Source organism: Lycium barbarum, chromosome 9 (assembly GCF_019175385.1).
Source record: "Lycium barbarum isolate Lr01 chromosome 9, ASM1917538v2, whole genome shotgun sequence".
NCBI classification, from domain to species: domain Eukaryota; kingdom Viridiplantae; phylum Streptophyta; class Magnoliopsida; order Solanales; family Solanaceae; genus Lycium; species Lycium barbarum.
Genome location: NC_083345.1, coordinates 13435337 through 13447838, shown reverse-complemented (window position 1 = coordinate 13447838; position 12502 = coordinate 13435337). Strand labels below are relative to the sequence as shown.

The window sequence follows — 12502 nt, the reverse complement described above, 5'->3', positions numbered from 1 at the left end:
AAGGGTGAAGCATTATTGGGCTGAGGATGTGGACAGACACAAGACCTCAGTAGATATTTTGAATGAGTAAGCGAAGGACCTGCGTCGGGCCACGACGTTAACTAAGGCGCTTCGCGGGAGGCAACCCAAGTTTGTAATGTAATACGTATAAGAAAAAACAAAAAAATAAAAATAAGGGGAGTCGTGCCACGACCTAAACTATGGCGCTGGTTGGGAGGCAACCCAACGTTTTATTGCTTTCATAGTTAGGATTTTAATTCATGCTAATGGGCAGTGTTGAAGTGGTGTTTTGCAGGCAAAAAGGTGAAAATGGGCGAAACAGCGAAATGTGGACAAATGGGGCGAAAAAAATTTCTATGAAAAAGGTGATCAGGTACCTCGCTGAGCATGGCTCAAAGCGAGGCTTATTCTTGCTTTAGGGCTCGCTCGGCGAGCAGGTGAGTCAAAACGTGAAAAAAATGTTAAAAAAAAAGTCCAAGGCAAAAAATGATCCGAGGCCTCGCCGAGCGCGGGCTAAGGCTTGATCATTTCTCTCCTTCAGCCTCACTCAGCGAGGTGAAAAGAAAAAAAACTGATTTTTTGTGTCGGGTCGACCCACACAAATTTCAAAATAATAAAAAAATCCTTCACTCTTTCAACCATACCCCATTCCCCTAAAACTCTTCACCACAACAAACCTTCATCTCCATTCTAGGGTGTTTGCCCTCCAAATTCTAGTAAGTTTCTTTTATTTTCTTTCTTTCTATTTTCGTTTTTTATCTTTCTGATTCATGGTATGTGTTCATCCCATTTCCATTCCCCCATTACATTAAATGATGACATTTCTTCTAATTAATGCTTGTGTTTAGGGGTGTTCATAGTTCGGTTTGGGTCGGTTATTGGTTAAAACCATAACCAAACCAATTTAGTCGGTTTTTAAATGTCTAAAACCATAACAAAACCAAGTAAAATAATAACCACCGGTTTGGTTATTGTCGGTTTGGTTCGGTTTTTTGGTTTATGACTAGCCGTGACAATTCAAATATTCTCTCTCTACATTCTTCAAATTTCTTATGAAACTCTTTTTTCCTCATAGCCCACAAGGGTGAACTTTGCTGCATATTGAGGGAAAGACACGTTGTTGGCAAATCAGGTGGACCAAACTTGCAACGCAGTTTAGATTCAAAAGAACAAGTCAAACAGAGGTTTCAAAATACAAACAACCCTTATGCTTACGACTTATTAGAGTTGGGCTTGGATTGTTGGACATATTCTTTTAAGACATGGGCCTTAAAAATAAGTAGACCAAAATTAAATTAATAATTAAAAGGTATAAAATATCTTTAATTATTTATAAAAAGCTAATATTATACATATAAATAATTATAAATTTTATGTATATAATTATCGGTTTGGTTCGGTTATTTATTCAGTTATTTTTTACTATAACCATAACCAAACCAAATATTATCGGTTTTTCAAATTTAAAACCAAACCAAACCAAACTAACCAAATGTCGGTTATTTTATTCGGTTTGGTTTTGGTTTTAACCAAAACTGTGAACAGCCCTACTTGTGTTCTAAAAGTATGAAAAATAGAAGCTTTTCAGTTTATTTTAATGGTGAAAGTTGCTTAGTGCTTGAATTCCAAGTCCAAATTTTGGTTGTTCACCACCCTTTGACCATTAAATAGGCTGTTGCACAAACAATGCATCCCAAGTGTTCGATGAAATGCCTCAAAGTATATTCATGGGCAGAATGGTCCCAATGACGGATGGATGATGACCATCTTGAGGGAACATTAGTCGTAGGATGTTAGGTTGTGTGATTTGCCTCACGAATGTGCAAAAATTTAAGTGTGGGATGGTTTGCTGCAATTTCAAGCTATGAAAGCTTTGAAATTGGATGTTGCTAGTCGCGTCGATAAAAATGTTGCCAACAAATTTCATGGCAAGTCTAAGTACCATTCACGTGACTAGTTGACACCCCCGCTAGTGAACTAAGTGTGGGGTCGTTCCGACACCCAATTGACTTAGTTAGTTAGCCACTTCTAGCACCATACTAATGTTTTTGTTTGGTTGACACAGGCGCTAAAGTATGGGAAAACCAAAGCAAAAGGGAGGCACCGGAAAGAAGAAGGCCACTGATAATCCAACTAGGAAAAGAGCTCGTACTGGCCAATATTCTAAGGGCCAACCTTCACATGGCCCTAGCTCTATACCGGTTGCGGATGAAAATGGCCAACCGCACCAAGCTGATCAACCTCAAGGGCAATAACAAAAGAGAGTGAAAAGCAAATATGGGTTGTACTGGGTGCAGGATTACGGGCGTGAGTGGTACAAAAAGTTCAAATCAATGAAATGCCTGCTTGAGACACCTGTTCAGGAAGCTAGCCTCAAAGCACAACATTTTGACATCTGAACGCGAATTTATGAGTTGGGCTTGTTGTTCGTCTTTAAAGACCCAGGTATATGTAACATGTATTTAGTGCGCGAGGTGTATGCTAATTGGGTTGTTGATGATGAGGATGAAATTTTTGTTCAAGGTGTGGTAGTGCCTTTTACTGATAACTATATATGTGATTTTTTAGGGACCCCGATGGGTGTTGACAAGGATGCTTTTGAGCAGTTGGTTCTTCGGCCTCCTTATCGACAATGAGGCATACTCTATGTGGACCCCAGTCAAATGCTAGGTGGCTTCGCAGTTCTGATAATAATGCACATAAATCTTTTCCCTTTGCCCACATGACACAAAAGGCAAGGGTGTGGCTCCAAATTGTATGTGCGAGGATTATGCCGGTGGGCCACTATTCTGATGTGAGTAGAGAGAGGATTTGCATGGGATATGATTTGATGTCGGGTCAGCGAATTAATACGGAGGCGATACTGAAGAGAGAACATGAAAAAATTCGCAAAGGATAAGAAGCCTGCAGGCTTTTATTTGGCAGTACCCTCACTCATATTTGTCGTAAGGAAGATGTGGATGAGGAGGCTCTAGATGGTAAGGTTCCAGTGATAGGACCAGCTATTGATGTGACCCGGGTGAAAAACCCGGATGATATTCATGGGCAGACTCTGAAAGCTCCTCAGCTTCATGCTAGAGATGATTCCATCATGGCCAACATGTATGCACTCCAGCGCCTTCAGTTGACACTTAGCCCACACGCTGCGACAGCTGAGCAACTAGCCTATGTTGATGAGCGATTTTCGCTCAATGCACATGCCAGGGTGTTATGCAAGTTTGGGGAGGAGTATGAGGAGCCCTTAGATGATGATATAGCTTCTTCCGAGCCAGAGCAAGAGGAGCCAGTAGATGCAGTTGTGGATGAGGAGGAGCAGATGGATAGTGATGTGGGTGATACAGATGCTGCCTCCACGAGCAGTGATGCGGAGTCTGGTGATGATGCTGAGGCTGACTATCAGGATGAGAGTGATGACTAGACAGGGAGTTATTTCTTACCCCTATTTTGGCTCTACATTTGTGCACTGAGGACAGTGCTTGATTTTAAGTGTGGGGTGGGAGTAAACTCTTTTATTTTGGGTCTGTAATATTCAGTACTATGTTGACTTGTTTTTTTTTTCTTTCCTTTATGCTTAGGATATTATAGGTTGTGATACTTCAAAACTATTCATGGCCTGGAATCAGTAGTAATTAATATAGTAGTAGTTATTATTATTTTGTTGTGTCGTGCTAGTAGTTAGCGCACCTCTTGGTTTTTGTTTTCGGTTCTTTTCCGGGGGGTTATTTTGAACCCTAAAATTTATTTATTTTTTAGTCGCGTCGAGTGTGAGCCCTAGTGAACCAATTGAATGCTAGGTGCTAGGAATGAGGTACACCATTGGCAACATGAGCAAGCCTCGAAATTTTGTGGACGTGAAATCATGCTTAAAAATTAATAACGGGTGTTGAATAGCCTAAGTCCTTTTAGTTGACTCGTAGAAACATTTAGGCTTAAATTGAATTCGTGTTCTGGTTTGCTAGATAGAGGGTCAATGTGATCCATCTTGAACCATGAGCGTGCCATGTGTGGTGAGTGTTGTTATATATATTATGTGTCTTGTATTGATGTCTAGAACTTGCCCGGTATGTCTACGAAATGAAACAAAGTGTGTTGCATTAGGAGATGATATAGGCAATTCTTTGTTAGCCATAATTTTAACAGTCTATTTTGCCTACCCATATGTAATGATCCTTGTCAGCCCCTTTGAGCCATTAGCCTATTTTCTTTGATAGCCACATCCTAGCTATCCCTTTTGTTGGTTTATCCTATAATATTTGATCCCGAACTCCTAAAGCACTTTAGAAATTTAGCGTTTGAAAGTAAATGGGAAGATATAAGGGGAAGTTAAGGCGAAAATTAGAGGAAAATTAGATTAGGGGTGCACTTGTTGAATATGTTGAGTGTATGTTGATAGTATGGAGTCGTAAAAAAAAAAAAAAAAAAAAAAAAAAAAAAAAAAAAGAGAAAGAAATGAACAATAGAAAAATTGCTCCTTGCTAGTGGCGTATGCGGAAAATAAAGAGAGTGCTTAATTTGTAAAGGCTGCATAAGGTGAAGTGAGAAAAAATGATTGAGATACTGATGAAACAAGAAGAAGCGCATAGAAGAGTGATATCGTATATGTCTTAAAGTGCTTAGGGAAGTTAGTCACTATTTACCCAAATAATTCCTACCCGTCCCTCAGCCGACATTACACCTATAAAAGTCCTATTTGATCCTATGCTTGATATTCTTTTGTTAAAAGAGTATGACGGTAAGGGCAAGCCTATGGTACGTTGTATGAGCATGTGAATCTTCTTGTGAGAGTGAGCGAAATTCTTTCTAGTCATCGCCCGTATTATGTGTTGATTGAAAATGTTGGGCAACTCTCTTTGAAGTGAGGGAACATGATTGGTAAGAGATTAGTGTCATGTTTGATTCCTTTATTAGGCGGCAGGACTATTTTTGCCTATATTCATACGAATGAGTCAGTTTAGAGGCTAGGATGTTTGACAAAGTTGTTGGCATGTGTGAAATTCGTGTCGTGTTTTAGATGTCTTTGTAAATGTTTAAAATGTCGTGGTCACCTTATTCTGATGCAGACCTGTTTAATGTGGTAGTGTTTTGTGAATTGAAAGTGAAGTTGGGTGTATCTAGCATTTTGTTCGAGGACGAACAAAGGTTTAAGTGTGGGGTGGTAATGTTAGGCGTATTTATACGCTTATCCGCCGTATATTACCCATATTCTACCTTGTTTAGAGGACGAATTAAGCTAAATACACCTAACTAATCATTATTCTTGCATTACGAGCTAATACGTGTGTGTTTGATGCAACCAGGCAATTTTGGAGAAAATGCGCGGTGATTCGGACGAAAATGGAAATTGCACGCAAAACTCGTCTAATTGTCAAAATGAAGAGACGCCTCGCCGAGCTCAGGCCAAAGCGAGCAACTGGCGAGCCCTAGACCTCGCTCAGCGAGGAGCATGAAATTTGCCAAATATGGAAGAAATTGGCTAAGTGCAAAGTTGACATGTGACCTCGCCGAGCGTGGCTCAAGGCGAGGCACAGTCGAGTTTTAAGCCTCGCTCAGCGATTGTGGTGTACAAGAGTGCAGAAGTTGGAGAAATTGTCCAAGTGTGAAATTGAAGAGTGACCTCGCCGAGCGTGGCTCAAGGTGAGGCATGAGCAAGTTTTGGATCTCGTTCAGCGAGCATGGGCTTCAAAATGCAAGAGTCTAGAATTTTTCTAAGTGTAAAACGAGAAGGGGACCTCGCCGAGCGTGGCTCAAAGTGAGGCCCTGGCAAGTTTTTTAGGGGTCGCTCAGCGACCTCCCTCAAAGAAAGGGTACTCATGTAAATTGTTAGACCCGTTGTTTGGTTTTAACCAAAAACCGAATTAAACCGCTCACCACGAAGACATACAGGCGAAAGTCTTCCACGCTGTGAATTTAATTCCCACAGCGTAAAAAAAGTCAATGTATTTATTTATTTAGGTAGAGTTCAACGCATTGGTAGGTATACGGCATGTGATGGGTATTAATTTTGTTCAAATTTCATATTCTTCAAATGTACACAAAATCACATCCAAAGTAAAATTTTGCGTGTACTATGGACGCCTACAAGAATTTACAACTACCTATACCTAAAATAAAAGGTACAAACGAATTTTCCAAAATTCTCCCCATCACAATCAGCTAAGTAAACAACAAATCTCACGTACAAAGACATGAAAATGATAAAAATAATATCCAGTGTTTAGAAGTATTATCTCAAATAATAGTAACACACACACACATAAGCAGCTTTAACCTAAATTTGTCAAAAGTTTGCATTTGAACATTAGGTTAGGCTATTTACATAACACTTTTGGTGCGGCCATTTTCTGACCCTGCTAACACCGAATGCTTTGTGCACCGAACTGCCCTTCTATATGCCCCAACTCCAGCCACCCACTTTTTCTCAATCTTGATCAAATAGGAAGTAACTAATTAAATTGAAATATATAAATATGTTACTCTTCCAAAACTAAAAAAGAAAGAATTTGAATTATATTCACGGACACTATATTTTAACCTTTTATAAAAGATTGCCTCCTTTCAGATTACCCATTAATATTTATATAGAAATTTACATTTTAAGTAATTTAATAGTGTGAAAAAACGTCATTAGTATGCGGAACTTATACTCAAAACCACTACTCTCTCTGTCTCAATTTATGTGATACATTTCTTTCAAGAATCAATTTGACTAAATTTTAAAGCTAAATTGAATTAAATTAACTCAATATTTTAAAATTAAAAATTTATATAATTGAAAAGTACTATAAGTTGCAACTTTTCTCATATCAACTTAGTGAAAAAAATTCATCTCTAAATATTGGCCAACATTAATACAGTTTGAATCTCAAAAAATGAAAAATATCATATAAATTGAAACAGATAGAGTAGTATCATGTAAAATATAATATAAGGAATATTGCAATAACTCTCACTCAATTTTTTTTTTAAATAAAAATAAAAAAGACTGGGTGGAACTGTAGCTACCGAAGCTAAGGCACTAAAATAGGGCTGGGCATAAATATCGAAAACCGAAAAATCGAACCGAACCGAACCGAAACTTCAACAAACCGAATCGAACCGAACTAGTTTGGTTCGGTGTTTGGTGTCCATTGTCAAAAAACCGAAACCGAAATAGCCGAACCGAAAAACCGAATGCGCACCGAAATTTAATACATTACCCACAAAAATTAAAATAGTCCAGACCCATTAAGTTTAAAGCAAAAAAAACTCAATTGTAATAAGTCCTCTTTTGCATTTGTATCCCTAATTTTTCACTTCAATTGAAAAAATTAAATATCCTTAACAAAGAAAGGTAACTAGGATGTCTTTTTAGGATTAATGTATCCTTTATGTGTTTTTTTAATTATTCTTACGGTATGTATATAACACCTAGTAATCCTATGTCATGATTATAGTTTTCTGTTCTTGTGTATCCTGTTTGTTTGATTTTGATTTCAATTTATCAGTTTTATGTTTTATTGCTTTTGAGAATATGAATTAGTGTCAATGGAATCACTTCTAATATTATATTAAAAAAACTGAATTGAAAAAAACCGAAACCGAACCGAATCGAACTTTAAAAAACCGAAACCAAAGAACCGAACCGAACTAGTTTGGTTCGGTGTTTGGTGTCCACCATCAAAAAACCGAATCCAAAATAGCCAAATCGAAATTTGATAAAATCGAACCGAAAAACCGAGCGCCCACCCCTACCACTAAAGTAGTTCCAAGTCAAAAGGCAACTCAGGGATTGGAGTATGAAAAACAGAAGTAATACAAGAAAACCACACCCCCAACTGTCAACCGACTCAGTTATTCCCAAATAATTATCAAAAGCTTAATTCATCTCGTAGCCTCCCACCCATGACTACGTTATTATTTTTCTAATTTCCTACGTCTTCAGAAACTTCCATTTGAAAAGAAACGCTCCATCTTCACCCATTTAATACCCCCCAAAATAGTAGTAACAGAAAAACCCATCAAACTTCTTTTTATTTTCCTCTCTTTCAGTTCTTCTATCTAGTTGATTCTTGATCAACTATGGCTTCAATTTCTATTATTGCAACTTTCTCTTTAATTCTTCTTCTTCTACCAATATGGTCCACTGCAAGCAATGCTCTGCCTCCTATCTTTTCCCCTATCGCTGGTAGTAATTCTTCATTTTCTTTATTTTTATCACTTTATTTTGATCCCAACAAAGAATTTTGGTGTTTGATTTTTATGAACTGGGGTGTTCTTAATTTGCCTTTTTGTTTGATTCTTTGATTTGGGTTTCGTGAAAGATTCAATCTTGGTGTATATTTTACTGATTTTTGTTGTTGTTGTTGTGGTATTTACAGAGAATGCGTGTAAAGAAATGAATTGTGGAAAGGGTACTTGCAAGGCATCTTCAAATTCTACTTTTGGATTCGCATGTGAATGTCAACCTGGATGGAGGCAAACTCGTTCAGAAAACGATAATTTCTTCAAGTTTCTTCCTTGTGTAATTCCCAACTGTAAGTCCCGTTTCTACAAAGAACTCATGTTAATATACAATAGTAGCTGGATTCATGCATTTCAGATATTAAATACTTTCTCCGTTTCACTTTTACTTGTCACGTTTCGCTTTCTCGAGAGTCCAAACTATATGGATTTTGACCAACAAAGATATATTTTCTCATTATATTAATATGAAAAGAATTGCAACTTATAATATTTTTCGTATAGTCTTCGAACATCTGAATTTTAATTTTAAAACACTGAGTTAATCTAATTCAATTTAGCTTCGAGATTAGTCAAATTGACTCTCGAGAAGCGAAATGTGTCAAGTAAAAGTGAACGGAGAGAGTAGTTTTTTTAATATATTTATAGGATGTAATCACTTGTGATAAGTGTGAATTAGTTATCTAGAAGTACGGTATATGACCTGGTACAACATGTTAAAATTATGGTTTAAAATTATTTGCTAAGTACTTAATGTAATCAATTCTGTTGAAGTCAGTTGGATATTTATGCTCTTTGTTCTGTTATAGCCCCTTCAAATGAATGAGTAGACGAATTTTCTTCTGTTTTTTTGTTTGTTCTATTTTATTTATGAATGTTCTTCTTATCATTTTAAAACCTATAAGACTTTGTTTGTGGCATTTGTTACCCTCTTCTTCTTCTTTTCTTTCTGTTTAAGGAACTGTCTAGTTTTTATTTATATTTATAGTCGCAAGTACAGAGCTATATAAGCACGTTTGAAGAGTGATTTTGAACTATGATTATCCAATATGGAAAATTTTACCTAGATCAATCATAATTTGTGCTGGCATGAATTCTGATTAAAATTTATAGTTATTAGTATATCCATTATGAGCAAAAAATAAAAAACAAATAAAACTAGTGGAAATTCTAGATATGGTGAACAAAGTTCCCTTTTTCATTTGTTTTCATTCCTTTCTTCTCATGTTATCACTGAACTATTTGGTTTCCAAGGGTAGAGTTGCACTTCTGTGATAGTGAAAGTTCTTACACGTTTTATCAAAAGGACACAGAGAATATAAATCTATAAATGGCAATCTCTATTTGTCTCACTCTTTGACTTCTGATGGATTTTGTTCACATCTATTTGCTTAGCCTAATAAAATTCATTGATTCAGAAAGCTACAACACCATACTATTCCAAAGCCCAGACCAAATCAACATGCTCCACATAGAAAACAACTCTAGCAAGTAATGGTTTTATAATCAAATATCATTTTCATTTAGACTTGTTCGAGTTAGATTTTTGTAGCTTAATTGAAATAGTTGTCCAAATAAACGATCATGGTGTTTTATTTTCATTCACTGTAGCTTGTAGTCATTATCTTGATAATGATGTTTTCTTTCTACAGGTACTATGAACTTCTCCTGTGGAGAGAAGGAGGCTCCTGCCCCAGCACCAGATAAACGCTCTAATTCATCGATCTTTGAACGTAATAACAACTTGCTATTCACAAGATTATGCTATACTTTGCGTAATCAGGAATAGTTATTGAAGATTTTGCTATTAATTTATGTCTTCTGTTGTGATCTTCCAGCTTGCCATTGGGCTGATTGTGGAGGAGGCTCATGCAATAAGACCTCTGCCGTGACATATTCTTGCGATTGCCAAGAGGGTTATTACAATTTACTCAATCAGACTGCTTTCCCTTGCTTCAAAGAATGTAAGAACCATGCCTTATGAAACCACTTCTAATATTCAGATACTAACCAAAACAGTGTCCTAATGTACTAATGTAACAATAAATGATATAGAAGTGTGGCCAGATAGTTATGACTGCCGATTAGTTTTTATTTAATAAAAGAATTGACTAGTGACGGTTTGATACATGTAATAGGTGCTCTCGGAATGGATTGTGCTCAGCTGGGGATTGATGTACCGAACAACTCGTCTCCTCCTCCTAGTTTGCCTGATAACAGCAAAAGTATAGGTATGATTAATTCTTTGAATGTGGCTGTTAACTTGTCCTTTAACTTATCCTTTCTTTTGTACTCTAATATGCTCGTGTTTCGGGTGAAAAGCATACTGAAATTTCCTGGCTGCGCTCGTATGGAAGTAATTTTTAGTTTCAACATGCAAGGCTGCGAGTACTAATGACCCCAAATTTGATATTAATTCCACTTCTTTCTTTTTTTCTCTTGTTCGTTTAAAACAGCTATTTCGTTTTTTGGTGGTGGCTATGGCTGGTTGATCATCACAGTTGTGTCCATAGCTCTGCGGTTTTGTTGATATAATTACTCCTGCGTTGATGAATAAGCAAATTATTTTGCAGCTGGTTTTGGCTTAGGGATATCATATTTGTTAATCCGATACGAGTGATTTAGAAAATTTTGCTTTGTTATAGAGGTAGTTAGGAGATTCCACTTATGCCATTGAGCTTTATGTATTCCCTGTATATAGCATTCTGGGGTTGATTATTTTTGGACTTGTGAGACATTACTCAATTTGATTGGAAGATTGAACAATCTGCACTTCTTATGCTATTGTAGTCCTTAAATTTATTTACATTTTGTCCAAGGAAAGAGGAGGAGCAAGAAATTTGTTTGTCTATGTCTTCAGGCAATGATGCTAGTGAGTATAAAGGCACATGTCTATGCTTTATTCTGAGAATCTGAGACAATGTATTCATAAAAGAGCCCAAAAATGGGTAAAATGTTCCAAAAATTTCAAGAGCTTTCCTTTTCAGTTAGTCTTGGGCTTTTCATGAGAATTTTTTGATGAAATAACCCTTAAATGCCACTATTCAGCCGTATTTTTGAAAAATAGCCGTTGTCATGGAGTTTCAATTTCATAGGTGAACTTTCATGATAATATTCTAAAGTTTCACATATAAAATTTAGAGAGCTGCTAAATGACCACACTTATTTGGCCCAAATGTGACCACACCTATAAAAAGACTATCATAACCTTATTTGGATTTTGCAATGTTTACCCCAACAATTTTCCCTCCAAAACACACTAGTAAATACAATAACTTATTCTTATTCCCAACACACATTGAGCAACTAAAATTGATCCATATTTTCATATAGATGAAGATGAAACGTCTCTACATACTTTGTGTGTTTTATATGTATAGCAAATTATGCGGTTTATTTAATTAAAAAAATTATACTCTTTACTTATTAAAAAAATATACAGTCTACTAAAAAAAACCGCTTTACGACTTGGTCACTTATCTAAATTGAATATAATTAGTGATCAATGTAGATAAATACAACATATTGGATTTTTAAAATTCGATATAACAACATATTTAAATTAAATATTTATTTAAATTAGATGTGAAACTTATAAGTAATACTTTGTTTAACAGTATGAATTATGATATACTAGCTACTTTTGCTGTACACTTATATATCAACCATATTAAATCTTTAACAATATAAGTCTTAATAACATCAAAAAAAGTGTTATAAAATATCAAATAATAGTCACAAGAGATACAAGACCCTTTTTGTTTACAAATCATATTAATTTTCTTCGTAAATACACTGTACAATTTGAATTATGATAGTTAATAAGTTATTAAAATTGTAAAGAACCATTACAATGTAGGAGTCGGATCTTATCAGTCAATCTTACGTTTGTTTTTTTTCCCACGATATCGGTATTCCTTTGCTACTTCTTGAAAAAAAGTATAGTTATTTTGAAATTTATATAATAGTTTTCACTAGATATAATTTCATTTTTTTTTAAATTGGAATTTACAACTAATACTTATTTAATGAGAATTATTATATAATTAATTTTTCCCGTGGACTTGGATACCAAACATATTAAATTTTAAATTTTATTTCTACTTAATAAAATAAAATAACTTAAAACTAATATGAATAATAATGTAAGCTATAGGGATTTTGTCTTTAAATCTTTGTGCAACAAACATTATTGACAAATTTCCTGTTTTAATCACAAGTTCTTCATTATTTTAATATATATTTTTTCTATTTATTTTGTGATATCCATCCTTATTCCATT

The 12502-nt window shown here is 35.6% G+C and overlaps 1 protein-coding gene across 1 annotated transcript; it reads left to right on the top strand.

The window, feature by feature from the left end:
• The first annotated feature begins 7839 nt into the window (after positions 1-7839).
• Positions 7840-10986, top strand: LOC132610029 (uncharacterized). The gene is made up of 6 exons (XM_060324283.1): positions 7840-8164; positions 8358-8513; positions 9873-9953; positions 10059-10184; positions 10359-10451; positions 10677-10986. The coding sequence occupies exons 1-6, from the start codon at positions 8059-8061 to the stop codon at positions 10748-10750; spliced, it is 636 nt and encodes a 211-aa protein (XP_060180266.1). The 5' UTR covers positions 7840-8058; the 3' UTR covers positions 10751-10986.
• Positions 10987-12502: the final 1516 nt, after the last annotated feature.